Source organism: Diadema antillarum, unplaced genomic scaffold, assembly GCF_040938485.1.
Source record: "Diadema antillarum isolate AM-2024a unplaced genomic scaffold, OU_Dant_1.0 seq00000536_RagTag, whole genome shotgun sequence".
Taxonomy (NCBI): Eukaryota; Metazoa; Echinodermata; class Echinoidea; order Diadematoida; family Diadematidae; genus Diadema; species Diadema antillarum.
The window spans coordinates 749,707-767,500 of record NW_027271485.1 but is presented as its reverse complement, the minus strand read 5'-3'; the positions used below and the strand labels follow the sequence as shown (position 1 = coordinate 767,500).

The 17,794-nt window shown below is 38.4% G+C and overlaps 1 protein-coding gene across 1 annotated transcript; it reads right to left on the bottom strand.

The window, feature by feature from the left end:
• Positions 1–1,837: 1,837 nt before the first annotated feature.
• On the bottom strand, positions 1,838–17,368 carry LOC139734628 (solute carrier family 45 member 3-like). The gene is made up of 3 exons (XM_071645412.1): positions 15,795–17,368; positions 7,916–8,181; positions 1,838–2,083 (listed from the first exon to the last, which is right to left on the bottom strand). Exons 1-3 carry the CDS (start codon positions 16,945–16,947, stop codon positions 1,871–1,873), a joined length of 1,632 nt encoding a protein of 543 aa, XP_071501513.1. The 5' UTR covers positions 16,948–17,368; the 3' UTR covers positions 1,838–1,870.
• Between the last annotated feature and the right edge of the window lie 426 nt (positions 17,369–17,794).

Genomic DNA, 17,794 nt, shown 5'->3' with positions numbered 1-17,794 from the left:
CTTTCTTTCAGATATATCATAATACTGACAAAGGCAAATTGCATTGTGCAGATCGAAGACTTTTAATTAATGAGCACACTGTTTTTGAGGTTTGGACATTTCACAGGGGATGATCGGTAGGGGTGGGAGAAAGAAAAAAACATATGAAATATTCCCTCCAAAAGGTTTGAAATGCTACCGAGGGAGGCTCAATGTTCTGAGGACAAGTCAAGAGGAAAATACAACATGTAGCCTTCCTGCCGCAACATTTCAAATCCTCCGGTTTGGAAATTCTCCGCAATCTACATTCTTGGCAACATGCATACAGGTCATCTCTTCAAGCGTGTCATTTGGATAGGTCAATGCACTTTGGAATATGCGCACCTTTGACTCCAATTTTTGTGGTAGCCATTTTTTGAAGCATCAGCACCAAGACCACCTCAAGTGCGGCTGAGCTCCCAGTGCATGCCAAAGCTTGCGATTGGTTGCATCCCTCTAAAATAGTCACTTTTCTGTATCCAGCAGAAATTATTGGTCACACAGATTTTTCATCACTTCTCATAGAATTCTAAAATTCATGTCATATGCATAAAACTATATCAACGCTTGGTACCACTCGAACAAGAAACCTTCACGAAACAGCATTAACCTATTGAGGATGGGCTGATTTTGCGACTACAGTATGCATTTCCTATAGACACCTGCCCGAGTATCCTCGGGACTCGTCTTTGACGGGTTAAAAATCCTCTGGTTGGAACATTTGGTCCCACTTGTAACAATTTGAATGAAGAGATATAATAAAATCCTTTCTCTATGGAGGGACATCTTTTGGTAGACATCTCAGCATCTGAACTTGATATTAATATTTGATATATGCAAAAAGTGACATAATATCATACAGAGTATTTTCACCGCAACATCCGTGTTTGAATCCTAGATTCAAGCCTCACATCTTGCCCATATGAGTGAATGGGTCTATATATGCTACCACATAGAGAGACTGACTTCTGTCCAGAGTTACTGGACTTGGAGTGTGCTTATTACCATCCTAGATGTAGTCCTTTATCTTACTCCTTCCCCTTTCATACCGCTGGCAGTATAAAACACTTCCTTTTAAAAAGAGTGTCCTTCATGTACATACTCTTTGTCCTTTAATCATTCCCATAATGATGAGGTAGTATATCAACTCTCTGTTTAACTAGATCTACAATGTATTTCCATCACTTGGTTCTCAAAATGTGATGCAAAAAAAAATGCCTGATATCGTAGACAATCTTGACTGCACTTGTTGGCTATTTGCGTGACAAAAGTGGTTTCAGACCTTAAATTGTTAACCTTAATTCAATTCAATTCAATTCAATTAATTGTGACCATACTGTGTGACCTTTGCAAGAATACCCCCCTCTCCCATGCCCTAATCATTTACTCAGTTTGTATGACCACATTACATATGTGGGGCCTAGCCGCAGGATACATTAGGCTATCATGGTAATGTTCATTAAAGTGACATACAAACTGACAAACAATGCACAAACATAGCAGGTGTACAAGATGGACACACACAGGGGGACCCAAAAACAAAAATAAAAGACACTTTCTCTCCACAATCATCCTGAGCTATTAAAATGAGTTTTACCATTCACAACACATATCACATATCAGAGCACAGTGGGAATTATAATATAAGTATCTATAAATGCAGCATTCTACGCAATGCTTGTTCAACATACGGAAGGATGATAAAAAGAGATTCATAAAATGGATATTGAATGTGAGCCATACAGGAAATACAAAATAGCACATACATAAATTAATACTATACAAAACATAATGTACAACATAAATACGGATTGGACTCATTGTCACCCGCCACTGGGGGGTGGGGTGCCCTCTATTTGATTCTGAGAATGAGGAAAGCGCTCGCCAGGCTGCTGACAAAGGCGCAGGCGATGTACGCCCCTGTCGACTTGGTCAGTTCGACGACCACGCCAAAGGCGAAAGAGGAAATGACCTCCGAGAGGATGTAGGCGCTGTCCAAGAGAGCCAGGTCAGCCCCCTTCCCGTGGAGGTCGGCGCTGGACGAAGCCGCATCCTGGAGGTAAACCTAACGGAGCAAAGACGGGTGCAAAGATGGAGAGGAAACAAATTAGCGTGATGCTGTAATGGTGACACCACTGTTTGTTTTTTTTCTTCCTAAAATTCTTGTTAACTTTCTGCTATTTCACTATCTATATGTGACCCGCTACAACAAAAGGATCCCGAAGTCGCTGACGGGTGAGCCGAGAAAATCGAGTTTGAAGTCAGATCATCAAAATCCGTCAAAACGCTCGATTTTTTGTTTTTGACATAATTTTGTAGTCTAATGTATCTTCTATCATCTGCCGAAATTTCGAAGCTAAATGAACAAATGAAAGGCAAGAAAATAGCATTTTTCTGGGCCATGATTTTCCGACTTTCAACGGAACAGAAACATGTCCGATGATTTGGATTTAGCGCCACAGCTAGACTCTGCCCCTACAAATTGTAGCAAATAATAAGCAATGAGGGAGTGATCTCATTGGTCAGTGCGTGGCATCCTGGTTACTGATTGGTCGTGTGTAGACCGCTGGCGCTAAGCTTGAATGAACATCACGGAGGTTGCTAGGAGCGTATCTTCTATTGTCAAGCAGTGAAAACTGTCCTGCTTCCCACTGATCATGATAGCGTCGGAAGGAAAACTTTGAAGGCAGTTTTCTCAAAACGCTGATTTTTTAAACCACTCGACATGCGCTAATAAAATCATTGATATCTCCGCAACCGAATACTTTTATGAGTCATGTTATATATGACATTAAAGTGGAAGAGTAAGGGAATAATGTCATGTCATTTTCAGAAAATTGTCCTCCCCCAACTTTCGGATCCTTTTGTTGCAGCGGGTCACATATCATGTTGTAATGTGACATTGTCTTGGTATACAATGTAATTTTAGGACTTACACAGTAGATCCATTTACTGCCACAATTACAGGTATGTGATTATAATTCACTCAAAAATTATCAAAGGTTTTATGTGTTTTTATTTTGGAAGATTACACATGATTGTAAAGTACAGGGCAATTCAATTATGGGCTGCTATGGTAACTCACGAATAACCCAATCACAATTTGAAAAGTAATAATAATTTAGCAGCAGAGAGGTACCATACGAAACATTTCATAACATTGTACAGTAGACATAACTAGAAAAGCACTCTGAGAGCACAGACCTCCGCCAAGCAGCTACTTTCCACTGATGATCTTGCTCTTCACAGAGATTAGTGATTTCCACCCATACGTATTCTTGTTGAAAATTGACCGATTTCCCAATATATAGAAGCCTTTGTTACGTCATAAACCCTCAGCTGCGCGGTGCGCTTTGCCCTACTGAAGAAATTTGAGCACGCACTTTAGTGCGCGTATAAAAACCTCACAAATGCGCAGCTTGAACTCCCAAGTTCATTGACCCTATCTGCAAAAATATCGAAAATCCTTCAAACAATTTATAAAAAGTTCCAGATCACTACAAAAATTTTATCACCTGTTCCTTGTGTCACTCTCAACCTTTCCTGCAAGTTTCATCCAAATCCGTGCATAACTTTTTGAGTTATTTTGCACACAGACAAACAAACAAACAAACACACCAATGGTAATGAAAACACAACCTCCTCCCTTGGCGGAGGTAATGATTTTTATAAGCCTTTCCTTCCCACCAGATATTGGATTGGGAGCAGAACTCAGCTCTGGGTTGGTTGATCCTATAGCCTCTTTCAAGGACCCTAAGGCTTTTGATAGCACCGACAATCGCTTGAAAAGTACGACGAAGCCCAGCACATCAACACAAAGGGCCTTGAGAGGTCTGCAATTGTGATTAACGGTACTATTCATGAGAATATTTAATGAGAAGCACTTAACATTCTCACTGGTTTCGTTGTGATTGGCCCACCAGCCACTGCTGCAAAATATGCAACATTTAAAGCTTTTTCCTACAGTGATTTGCTGATTAGTTGTGATACCAAGGTGCTGGTAGCAAAAAAAAAAAAAAAAAAAAAAAAAAAAAAATCTTAAATTTTACCAGGGCTCCTATCATTTGCTTTTAAAAAGAAAAAAGACAGTATAACAATGATATAAATTCTAAGTTGTAATTTTGGCAAATGCCAAGGAGTGCTTGCTAATATGTAATGCCTTGCAATGAATTCTTGCAGGATTGTGAAGGACAAAAAATATCTACAGTTCACAGTGTGTAGACAACAAAAGTGATTACAGCATTGACTGAACAGAATGACCCAGGATGATGTCATTATTTCTAACATGATGACATTTTGAATGTCTGCCAAACTTTCAAGTAACTATGCAAAGATTTTGACTGACAGCATAGCAAACCAAAAATTAATTCTACCATTTCCCATCATTTCATGCCTTTACACTAGCACACTCACATATTTTACACTTACTCCCTGCATTGCAGGCCTAATCCATGTTTCATCGACAGTCAAGTCCATATGTATTTAGCGCATGTCTCTACCTCTGTGTCTCTGTATTTTGCATTTCAGCATGGATAAACTGCACTCAGATAATTAACACGTATCTGGAAGGCATTTACATGCAGTCCACACGATATACAAAAAGTAATACACCCTTACTTGTCTCCCCCATCCCCACCATGCCCACTACTAGTATCTAACCGTTTCTGAGGTACCGAAGGTACATTGTACATGAAGTACATTGTGATCCTTTTAGTTGGTGAATATCTAAAATCAGACTGAACAATAATGTACCGTATTTCATATGGATAGGTGGAAGAGAAGATTACATATTTTTGTGTCAGGGCACAGTGGGCGAACAGTGTATTATGGGTGTAGACACATGCAAGTTCATAGTCCCACATGAGATTATGGGTGTTTGTTTTCAGTTGCAAAACAATAGCAATACCAATACACTGTCACATACAGCGTATTGTACATCAGTGATATTTAGAATGTTGAGAAGTGTGTAAAAGTAATGTTTTCAACATTTCTAATATCTGAAACCAAAACAACCTACATGTAGCAGAGAAATTTACGGAAACCATGGTGACAGAGTGAGAAAGACACTTCACCTCTTTTCAAGTAAAAACTTCACAATTTTCCATGTCTCCACTAGAGTACGCATAGATGCTCCACTGGATGACAAAGACTCTATCATGGCTGGATGCACTCATCTACACTCGGCAAGAAAAAAGAATTAAACACTTTTTCTAGTTCAAAACTTTCATAGAAGATTTGATGAAAATCCATGGGGGCATTTCATGAAGCATTTTGTCCGACAACTTGTCGGACAAATTTGCTCTCAACCAATCAGATGCAAGGATTTCAGTAGCTTTCAACATTTTGTCAGACGAAATATCTGACAAAACGCTTCATGAAATGCCCCCATGTATTATACACCATATTAAAAGTAATTTAATTGGCTATCTACCTAGTAGGTCAATATCAAGGGAAACTTTACCCATGAGTGGACATATTTGTTTTTGTCCTCCAAGGCACAAAAGTGAAAATTGCAAAAATGATCAAGCTGTCATTCATGCATAAATACTCTACCATGTAACAATGAGAGCAAACGACAAATAATGTGAAATTTCTCTTTTTATTGACTTACCAAGTTGATTGCCAATTAAATTACCTTTCATATGGTATATAATACGTTAACATTTTGCCAAAAATTCTATGTGAAATATAAACTTGAAAAAGTGTTTACTTTCTTTCTTTTTTTTTACCGAGTGTATCATTGCTCTAGAGCTACATTGTATAATCTATGCATTTGATTTATCTGCAACACCCCAGAGTGACACGAGTACTCCACATGTGGACCAAGAACTCCCGAAGTATAGAGATTGTCAACAAAGCTAACAAGCATTATTGATAGAAATTTCACAGCATTTAGTCTTTCCAACTGTACAAAAGTGGAACACAACTTTGCAGAAAGTGTACCACTCAGATGGTTTGTGAAAATTCCTTTGATACTGATGATCTGCAAATCACAAACACTGCTGTCAAAAATGTCACACCATTGTTTGGTCTTTCCAACTGTGCACTGTAAACTGAAACACAACTGTGTGAAAAGTATACCCCTTGGTGGATTCATGAACTAGTTTTCTAAGATCACAAATATCACAAACATCAATGAAACAAAATCTTCATTATTCGGTCTTTAAACATCACTTGTCAGTGAGGAATATTCTGGGAGCTCTTGCCTTTATCAGAATAACATTTCTTAGTATCAGAATAACCTAAATTCATCCTTCACATACAACTGCATGGACAATGCAAATGACATACACTGTACATGGTAGCATTTTTTCCAGATCATATCAAAAATTTATTTGGTCTGGCATCGCAAACTTAGAAAAATTCAACTGCAGCGCACCATCGACTGGGATACAATTATTTCTGCCTTTTCAAGCAGTCGGTATACACGTATCCTGCCTCAAGTAGGGTTTTCTTTTACAATTCTAAAGACAACATTTGTGGATCGAAGTTAACACGTTGAGCATGGACTTATTTTGCTATTTACACGCATTTTCCATAGACACCTGCCCGAGTATTCTCGGGACTCGTCTTCAATGGGTTAAGGGTGATTCCTGAGAAATATGAGGTCCTCTTTGCATCAAATCTGAGCAGCACACCTGGACCGAAGTATGAATAAAACCTAACTAGGCAAATAGACAACCAGGAAATACAATGGTTATGGCACCCCTTTGGGCGGAGGTATCACAAAGTAGAGTACCGGTATGCAAAGTCTACTGATAAGGTCACGCTTGACAAGCTCTGCTTTGAATTGTAAAGACAAAATGATTGATGTACTGTATAATACCTCAAACACAAAGGAGACAGCCTTGTATAAAATTTGTTTTGTAGTGATGGAAATTTACATTGTCATGGATCAAGTCAATGGTTCAAAATTCATGGAGAGATGGATGGTAAATAAATAATGACTGGTGATAGGTGGATAACAATACACACAATGACTTGGCTCACACAGGAGGTACAACAGATTCCTACTCATTTCGGCTGGCAGAAACGACAATTACCTTGTCATTGAATGCAAATTATACCGCCTGCAATTGCCTTTGTCTTGATAAACCTAGATTATCAAGATTTTCTACTTGCACTTTAAAACACGCTCACAAATATGCATAACAATATGTGAATTACACATGCACACACACACACACACACACACACACACAAAATTGCTGATATAAACTTCTCAAAGCACCTCGACCTTTAGAAGGACTACAACTGTAGACACTCTCCTTAGCAATTTCATGATTGACTAGAACACTATAAATGAGTAGTCATATCACAATCACATGGAGAGATTCTCATTCTTTTGTTCTGATATTTACAAGTAAAATTTTCTGTGAAATATGGCAATTTTATTGATCTCATGTCTTGCTTAAATGCACTGTTAAAAACATGTTTACCAGTAACAACGTGTACTTGCATTCTGTAGAGGAATGTTGCAGATTGTCGAGCCTGTAACGTTTAGTGTGAATTTTGCATCACGAGCAAAGAATACTGTATAAACTCGCTGTGAAATTTATGAGTTCGCATACATACGTCAGTACATAAGATTGTTACTGAAATTTAGATTGTAAAGTCTCCTGTACATCATGTATAGGCCTACACATGATGTACAGATAGAGAAACATATAATTCAGGGATGCCAGTTAGAATGAAAGCGAGGACCTGAAAATCATCTACGCGTACATGAACGTTTGTACTTGAAAGGGCCAGATATTTGAGTCCACCGGGTCTAAACTTAAAGCTTTTGCCTGTAAACTGATATCCCTGGGATACAGAAACTCTTTATTAATCTTTCTTTGAATAAAATAGATGCAGTAACTGTCATCAAGTTGAAAATATATAAATGTTTGAATACCTCTTTTTTCTGGTGATAGCTTGTCAGTAGCGTGTACGGCACGGTGGTAATTGTGGCATTGGCGAAACCTGTGAAGGCGGCCAGGAGCAGTGTGAACGCGATGCTGTCAATGAACAGCATGAAGAAGGTGGCGGCCGTGAAGACGACAATGCCGAAAAGGTACGTCTGAACGGAGCCCCAGCTGCTGATGAGCGGTCCGATGACAACGGCAAAGACGGCAGAGAGCACACTGTGGAGCAGCAGCCCAAAGCTGCCCATGCGAATACCTTGAGAACAGAATATAAAGGGGGGCGTTCACACAAGTTTTAAGGGTGTCACAACCTTGTCAGACCATACAAATCACAGAACAGTACATGTTCACTCATTGGTCTGTCATAACAAAATACTGTAAAACATGATATATTCGCGGCACGAAATTTTTGCGAATTGGAGCAGACAGCCTTTTTCGTGGCAAGAAATTTTTGCGAATTGCCACTGAAGTTCAATGCATGTAGTGTAGACAAAAACTTTCGCGTGCATTTTAATTTCACGAATTTTGGCGCTCGTGAAATTCGCGAAATTAAAATTCCTCGTTTTACAGTATTTGTAAGCTTATGAGCTTTATTTCTGCATTTCAAGGATGATTTTGCACAGAAGAAAGACTAGAAATGTCGCTATGGCGACTGATGCCTCCGCCATAATGCATGATTCTCCCAGTAGGCGTAAAGTACAATGTCTTCACAATGTGAGATCCATGACAGTTTCACATAACTGGCAAAATATTGATATGACAGGTTTGTCAGAAATGACTTGAATGTTCACTTTCCTTGAACTGGGTTTGCTATAATTGTCGTAGAGTGCAGGTACACATATATGGGGAATGGAGAATTTTTACTTGAATTCTGACGGACCCTTTTATAAGTTTATGCATTGAGTAATTTCCAAGGTATGAAGAAAGAGTGTAATTACAGTACAATATATATATATATATATATATATATATTTTTTTTTTTTTTTTTTTTTTTGGGGGGGGGGCATTGAAACCTGGCCTTTGACCCTCAACCTTTGACCTTTGACATTCTGGCTGGAAATTTCCTGGAGAATCTCCATTAGGTAATGCATGTATATATTAAGTTTGAAAACTAATAATGCAAGCATTTTATATACGAGTGTATGAGGGAAATAGTAAAATATTGAGGAGTTGACCTTGACCTTTGACCCCATGACTATTGACCTATGACCCCTAAATTCCCTAGATAATCTCTGCCAGTCAGTACATGCGTATGTACCAAGTTCCATGAAGATACATTGAACCACTTATGAGAAAAGTGATATTACAACATTTTCACCTAACCTTTGACCTTTTGACCTTTGACCTTATGACATGAAACTCTCTCTGGAGAATCTTTACGCAGTAGTACATGTCTACACCAAGTTTCAAGAAAATACCTTAGGGCATTGCATAGATATTGGGGAAATAGCAACATTTTTAGCATTTGACCTTGACCTTTTGACCTTTGACCTCTTGCCAATGTCACTAAAATCTACTCAACCAATTGTCCCATCATACATCATCCTTGGACCAAGTTTGGTGAAAGCTGCTTTATCCAGCTTTGAGTTATCACGTAAACAGATAAATTTCAGGATTTGACCTTGATCTTTGACCTTTGACCTCAGTCCGATTTCACTAAAAAACTAATCAAGTAATTGTCCCATCATACATCATCCTCCGACAAAGTTTGGTGAAATTTGCTTGATCCAGTCTCGCACTTTTAAAGGGCCATTCCATCAATGGGAGTGTCATTCGCCCAAAGAAGCCGATTGATAATTGGGGAAACATCGCAACAGTGAGTTTGTTTTCCAGTTTTTTGATTCAACTAATTATTGATCATGTATAATTATGCTTTCTATGATAATTTTCTTCCATCAACATGAGATCTCTTCAGCAATGAGAACAGTCGGTGACAGATACACTGAACTTCCTGTGTTTAAAACTTTAATACCTGGGTCAAGGAGTAAAATTTGCAACTGAGGAAAAAAATAATTCTGGGGTTTCCCCCACATTCCAGACTATTGTTAGAAGCTGCTACAACTACATTCACCACCAAACTGACAATGAAAAACCCTCAACTGTACATATGGTGCTACATCTGTACCCTATTTTAGTTCCACCGGTCCTTTGTTTGATTGTCTTTGAAGTAAATTCCCACATCTGGTAAAATTTCCAGTTTTGGTAGCATGACCCTCCCTAACCTGAGGCAAACTTGTTGAATAGCATGTGAGCTGCGGGGGGGGGGGGGGGGTGCAGGTTTAAATCCTCCTCCACCCTTGGGCTGCCAAGTGAAAATGTGATGTACATAGAAAAAAGCAATTGTCCAATACAATTTGCAGCAAAAAAAAAAGACATAAAGACTTTTTGTTCCTTATTTTTTTTTTTGCTTGTCAGCCGATTTGACAAGAAAATTGTCAACGTCAAAGGGTCAACCCTCCCCCCCCCCCAAAAAAAAAAGCCCCCCAAAAGTTAGATATCAGCTCCTAGGGAGAATGGTACATTCTGTTTCAATCTGAAACGAATTTATTGCATGTATTTGTTTTACATTTGAAGCAATTATTGATGCTATATAACACACTACTGTAAAACATGATATATTCGCGGCATGAATTTTTCGCGAATTGGAGCCGACAGCCTTTTTCGTGGCATGAAATTTTTGCGAAGTGACACTGGCGTTCAATGCATGGATAGTGTAAACAAGGACTTTCGCTTGCATTTCAATTTCGCGAATCTTGGCGCTCGCGAAATTCGCGAAATTAAAGTACACGCAAAAATTCCTCGTTTTACAGTATTTATCACCAAGTAACCAAGGGACCAACTACTTAAAGGGGATGATATAGTTTTGGTTGAAATGGGGCTTCAGGTTTCCAACTGTTTTTGTGAGATACAGAGAAACTTTTTATGAAATATAAAATAGTAATTCTAATAGGCATTAGTTAGTTTATACAATGAAAATTGGATTTGAAATGGCTGAGATATACAGATCAAAGAGGTCCTAATAAAAGGTGGGACCCAGCCTTTATTCAGACCACTTCGTTTTACTTTGGGGTTTGTTTGTTTTTCGAAATCTCAGCCATTTCAAAACTGATTTTCATCAAATAAACTTTGAATATCTCTCAGAATTTTTCAAAAGTGGTTTCTAATTATCTCATAAAAAGTTAAAATCCTAATCCCCTGTCTCAACAACCAAAACCAAACCATCCCTTTAAAGTCACCTTCTAGGGACTAGGCAGTAAGGATGAAATACCTTGCCAAAAGGTCACAACCACTAACTGCTGCCAGAGGTATTGGAAAGCAGGAATCACAAGAATGAGAGACCCTTATAAACTTTACAGTGCACTCCCGTTATAACGAACACCGTTATAACGAAATTCTGGTCACAACGAAATGACAATTTAAGCCGCAACATTATTGGCTCTGTATTTTTATTGCTTATTTGTTTGGTTATAACAAAATTTCGATATAACGAAAGGGAACTACCTGTCCTGAGGACTTCGTTGTAATGACTGGAAAAGGAGACTACTGGAGTACTAGAGTTCATGACGTCATGTGTGGACAACTATATTTAACAAGATATTAGAGAATTCCGAAAAAAAAATCCTTTTTCATGAAAATTACACATTCCATCAACTTGATACTGACATATAATGTTAAGGGTAGTAATTATTCCCCATGGCTGCTTCTAAGAGTGGTTAGTCAAGTACTCTCTCATCACACTAGAAAAGTGAAAGCATGTCAAATTTTCCTTATATTTTCTTTATAATTGTTGTCCACACATGATGTCATAAACTCAAGTAAGTCTCCTTATCCAGTGGTTCCAACACCAAAATTTTTAAAATTCATAAATTTTGCATCGATTGTCCGATTTTCCTTAAAGGACAAGTTCACCTTCATAGACATGTGGGTTGAATGAATGCAGCAATATTAGTAGAACACATCAGTGAGAGTTTGAGCAAAATCGGACAATCTGTTAAAAAGTTATGAATTTTTGAAGTTTCTGCTCAGTCACGGCTGGATGAAAAGACTACTATAGCTTGTGATGTCACATGAGTACAATGATATAAAGAAAGAATAAAGAAAATTCAACATATTTCCAATTTTCTCGCATAACAAAAGAACACTCGACTTCTCTCTTTCAGATGGCAGTGGGAATAATATTACCCTTAACATACGTCAGTTGCAAGTCGAAAAACTGTGCACTTTATTCAAAAAGTAAAGTTTTGTGAAATTCTCTTTTTATTTTCCTTATATAGTTGTACGCATGTGACATCATACACTGTAGTAGTCTTCTCTTCCAGCAGTGGCTGCGCAGATACTTAAAATACTCATAACTTTTGAACAGATTGTCCAATTTTCCTCAAACTTTCACTGATGTGTTGTACTAATATTGCTGCATTCTCTCAATCCTTATCTGTATGAAGGTGGACTTGTCCTTTAAACTTTCACTGATGTGCTCTACTAATGTTGCTGCTTTCACTCAATCCACATTGCTCTTTGGGTTTTGATTTCCTTTACCATAAAAACAGAATCTGGAAAGGGAGAAAGAGTTTGAGCACCCAACTGGGCAGAGCAATGCAGAGAGAATTCAACCCCTCAGCAAAGTAATTTGAAAAACATTGATACTCTCACACCTGAGAGGAGAAAAAAGTCCATCACCATTACTCAAATCCACCCCCTCCCACAACCCACGCAAGAAAATGAAAAAACAAACACATTTACCTTTGAAACAATATTTTGTGAAAAATCCAGTATCGTGTACATCAAAGCGGTCATACATGTATGTGACAGATCACAAGCACTGTTGCTGACATTAAAGCAAACAAGTTGATGTGGCATTACAAAGTTTATCAAAAATTTGATGTACACAATTTCTTCAAAGTCAATCACTTTCCTAGGATACGTTAGTGACTGACTCTCCTCTGTCTAAATGCCAAAGTCCCAAATGCTTTGAAATGCAAAATTTTTCAATTTTCCATGAGGCAGGTGAATACTGTATTTTGCTGTTGTGTCTCCTCCACGCTTCACTACACAAAATCAAATACTACAGCGTACAGCCATTTCTTTTCTTTTTTTTAAAGGAACTGTGCTAATCCGGTTGCTAGCTTTCTTTTCTGTGTCATTAGAAGGTTTGGGGATGTTTTCATAGCTTTTTCTCTTTTATTTACTAAACATGTAAGTAGGAAGTATTCTATCATTTGAATGCTTGTATTTTCAGCTGAATGATAAAGAAAGAAACAAACAAACAAAACATGCCTAAAATAGGAAATTAATGCATGGTCTTCCAACTTTTTTAAGCTTTTGTTTTGGGGATTTAGAAGAATACAGTTCATAATGCAAAATTCATCATCATAGTGATAGGTAATAACTCTTGGTTTTGAATTTGATAATCAATCTGATGAAACATCTGATTAGAAAACAAAACAAAACAAAACATGCGGGCCATTTCATGTACATTGTTACTTCGGAATATCAATCATTCTGCCATTAACAGTCAGTACCTCACAAGATTTACTTTCAGCTATGCACTGTTTTCCAATCACATTTCGGTGCTTGCCATGATATGCTTTTGGGTTTTTGTTTTTGTTTTTTGTTTTTGTTTTTGTTTCTGTTTTGTTTGGATTTTTTTTTTTTTGGGGGGGGTGCTTTTGCACAAAATTAAAACATGCATAAACAATGATACCATCTAAACAATGTAGGAATAACAAACAAACAAACAAACAAAAATCTTGATGTCTGTCATGATTTACTTGTACTTATTATCACTGTATCATTTTTTTCTTAAATTTGCTACACTGAAATCTATGCTTGCTCCCACTACACCCATATTCCGTAAATCTACTACAGATTTGTACCTCAGCAGCATGACACAAGTTTAATCTGCTTTAAATGCAGTCTTTGCTTCAATGCAGCACTTACAGCAGAAATCCACCAAAAAAATACATAAACTTCAAAATAAAGAGAGAAAGATTCCCTACGGAATGATATAAGAAAGACAAAAATCGGATAAAAAATAAGGAAGATATGACATTTTGAAATTTTACATTTTTTCGGACATTTCTTGACCAGTCCTTATGAATATGAGCGAGTTGATGATGTCATACCCTCACAATTTTTCAACATATGAAATTTGAAAATATTGAACTAGCTTATACAAATAAAAGTATGTTGCCATTCCAAGATATCAGAGTTAACATACAAATTTGCTCTTTTTTATTTTGGTTGGTTTTAAGACAAGTTTTATATTCATACAGTTGAAATATGAGATATTTGTCATTTCTGTAATACTGTATAATGAATACGAAATTGTGAGAGCATGACATCATCAACTTCCGAATTTGAATTTTCATAAGGACTGGTCAAGAAACGTTTTCCGAAAAAATGTAAAATTTCAAATCTATGTCATATCTTCCTCATTTCTTATCCAATTTTTGTCATTTTTGTATCATTCTGTAGAGAATATTTTTCTCTTTCTTTTGAACTTTATTTATTTTTGGGGTGGATTTTCTCTTTAAGTCTGCAAGCTCTGGATTTTTTTTGTGTGTGTGCAGTGTAAAAATCTGGAAATACAGACCCTTTCTCAAAGCATCTAAAGGGGAATTCCATCCTGACATTATGTTGCTACAATGTATTTGTACAAAAACAGAAAAGTCAGAAAAGTAGATCAATGAAAATTTGGCGGAAAAAATAGACACACACAAAAAGTAATGAACTGATTGTTTAGAGATCACAGCAAATTGGTCTCTGTAAGACACAAATGTTGAGCAGCTCTATATTTCATTTGTAAACAAAAAGTCACAAATTTTAATTTTTTCTCATGAGATCTGTTCTAGGCACACGATAAGAGAATGTCATAGTATTTTAATAGGTGAAATGAAAATTAGTGAAATTTTGTGTACAAAACATATACAGAGCTACTCAACACCTACTTGTTGTACATCACAGGCTTTCCAATTTGTAATACTCTCTAAAACCTTTGTTAGTTCATAACTTTTTGTGTATGTCTGATTTTTTCCCAAAATTTTCTCTGCTCTACTAAATTTTTCTGTTTTCATACAAAGCAACATACACAATGTACATTGTACTATAGTATTAGGATGGATTTTTCCTTTGATCAGCAATCGTGCACCTTTTATTGCCTTCTGCTGTTTATGCGTGCTCAAACAACAGCTGAGATGAAACTGTGTAAACAAAAATTGAGGAATACATGGGTTTAGATATTCAAGACTACAAAGATATGTAGCCATGGCAATAGTGATATTGTGGTACAGTTGTATTAACAATATGATTTCAAAACAGCATCCCAGGAAAGAAAGAAATACAAGTATATCAGTGTTTTAAAAAGGAGACTTCATTAGGTGTATCACATGCCAAAAAAGCAAGATATTCAACAGATAAATTGCATTTCTTTGGCTGGCATTAAAAGAATGTCATTTAAGAAACAAATTAAGGGAGCACTTCAACTCCAAATATGATGTACATTCATTTTCTATTAATTGCTATTTCAATCTAGACAGCACAGTCTGTTTTAAAAAACAAAAAATTAATATCTTTTACAGCATTTAAAAAAAAAAGGTCTTTAAAGACAATAAGCAGGGATTAAAAGTTGCTGGTTTCTTGGAGGCTCTCCAATCCGTAGAGCATTAATTCTCTAGTGGCCACAGAAAATGAAATACAAACATGCTAATCACTTTTGAGCCTTTGTATCGTAAAGAGTAATATGTCAAATCACAAATTAGTTTTTCTTTAGTTCGGCTAACCAGCACATCTGAACTTTGTGAAAGAACAGCATACTGCAATACCTCATGGGGGAAAAAAAAGACACAAAAGTGCCAGAAGGTTCAAACTCACCATTTTCGTAGGCTAGCCTGCTCAGGGAACCAGCCGGTGAGTCGGGGTTGCCATGGTAAATGGACTCGCCCACGTAGTCCGTGAAGTAGAGGCGGAAGCCCATCACCGCCATAGAGGTCATGAGGTGAGCCCACCAGAGCCTCTGGAGAGCTACGGGCATTGTCCTCATACCCCTGATGGTGTCTCGTATGGGGTCAAGACTGACCGTCGGTAAACAGGAAGAACACAATTGGCAGCAGGACTTCCACACAAGGGAGCATCGTGTGTACGTGGACAGAGCTGCGGAGATGCGGTTTAGTTGTTTCCTTGGCGATGGCTGTGGGTCTACGAGGGTGATGCCGTTCAGCTGTATGGGTACTGGCGTGGCTTTGCCGTCCAAGATGGGCAGCTGAGGTGTGCTCCCGTTCAGTTTATGCACTTGGGGATTGTGGGACATAGGCAGGGACTGTGTTTCGGCAGCAAGTGGCAGGTTGATTGGGGGGTCGTGGGCAACGTGGAATGAGATGACTAATGTCAACGAAAAGAGGATCAGGAGAATCATGAAGAGCGTCCTCTGCTGGCCACCAAAGTACCTACCAACCTCTGTCTCTTCCCAGTTGACGGACACCACCAAGTAGCCCAGGCACGCTCCAAGGGACATCATGAGCGAGAAGACAGCAAAGCTGCGGTTGCGCTGCGACTCTGTCTGGCACGAATCGGAGAGTAGCGACTCGATGGGCGTGTAGCAAATCTGCGAGCAGAAATCGAGCAGGACGACTGCAAATGCGATCAGAATCAGGCTGAAGGGCTTCGCAGGGATGTAGCCTTGGAAGCGGGTGGCGACGGCCGCGCTGTTCGGGAGCAGCATCAAAGCAGCGATGATGCCCACAGAGAGAAAGAATATGAAGGGGCGGCGCCGGCCGTACCGGCTGGTGCACTGGTCACTGGCGGTGCCCATCACGGGCAGGAGGAAGAGTGCCAAGAAGGGGCCGAGCGCCATGACGGTGCTCATCCCGCTTTCGGAGTATCCGGCCTCCAGGAGGAGCGGCGGCAGGTAGCTGAATGCAGCAGACGAGCAGAGTTCGGTACCGCATGTGATGAGGTTCACACACGTCAGGTACCGATAACTGAAGAGGTAACTGTCCCTGGATGATGGTACTGGTATGGAACTCATTTTCACACATTCCTCTCCAAATTAATCAAACTGAGAAAAGAATAATAATTCTATAGCAATGGTACACACTGTTTACATGTCCATAAAGCAACATTCTAGAAATCAAGATTTTACCAAGCATGATCAGTGATCAGATTTCACACAGTGTTGTAATTTCACTATGCCAGGAAGATCCATTGTGATGAATCATATTGTTCTTTTTACCGGTTTGATGCTCTTAGACTTGCACTCAACACCAATCATCTTTGAAGCATCATTAAATGTCATTTTTCTAAAACCATTGACAACCAAAACTGCCAAAACAAAACTGATTTTAATGTTTACCTGTCATATCAAACACCATCTAAAAAAGCAGAGTTCTTGTATCGCAATTGATTGCATTAGTCACATCTTTCATCGTTGCTTCAAGTTCAACATAAACAGTATCATCCATATTCACTGTGAGAGGTGAAGTTACCCTGCTCAATGAGACTCACAAGTCACTTTGCTCTCTATCGTTACAGCCTGTGATGTGTCAGTGCTTGGTTAGAACCATATTTGCTCCAATCCAAGACAAAAACATTCACATGCATCAGCTGCTGCCAATGCTCTTTCTACTCCGTCCGTTGTGTCCAATGGTATCTGTACAGCATGCTCCGGGCTGGTGGTCCCTGGAGTTTCAATTCACCTAGAGTGTCCTGTGAATAAGATTTTTATAACAGATTGAATACTCTTCATGTGGTCAGCTGTCCAAAGGAAGTTACGTTACCAACAAAGATCTTACAATTCCACCACCATACATGTACATTGGGCTGTACGATCATTAAGCTCATACAATAGATCTAACTTAGATTCTATATATTTGTAT

Bases quoted from the DNA above. Each gene is read 5' to 3' on its own strand.
- LOC139734628 (XM_071645412.1), bottom strand. From the start codon at position 16,947: ATGAGTTCCATACCAGTACCATCATCCAGGGACAGTTACCTCTTCAGT. The intron at 8,182-15,794 runs GTGAGTTTGAAC...TCTGTTCTCAAG, and splicing joins CAGGCTAGCCTACGAAAATG to GTATTCGCATGGGCAGCTTT. The intron at 2,084-7,915 runs GTATTCAAACAT...TTGCTCCGTTAG, and splicing joins GCTATCACCAGAAAAAAGAG to GTTTACCTCCAGGATGCGGC.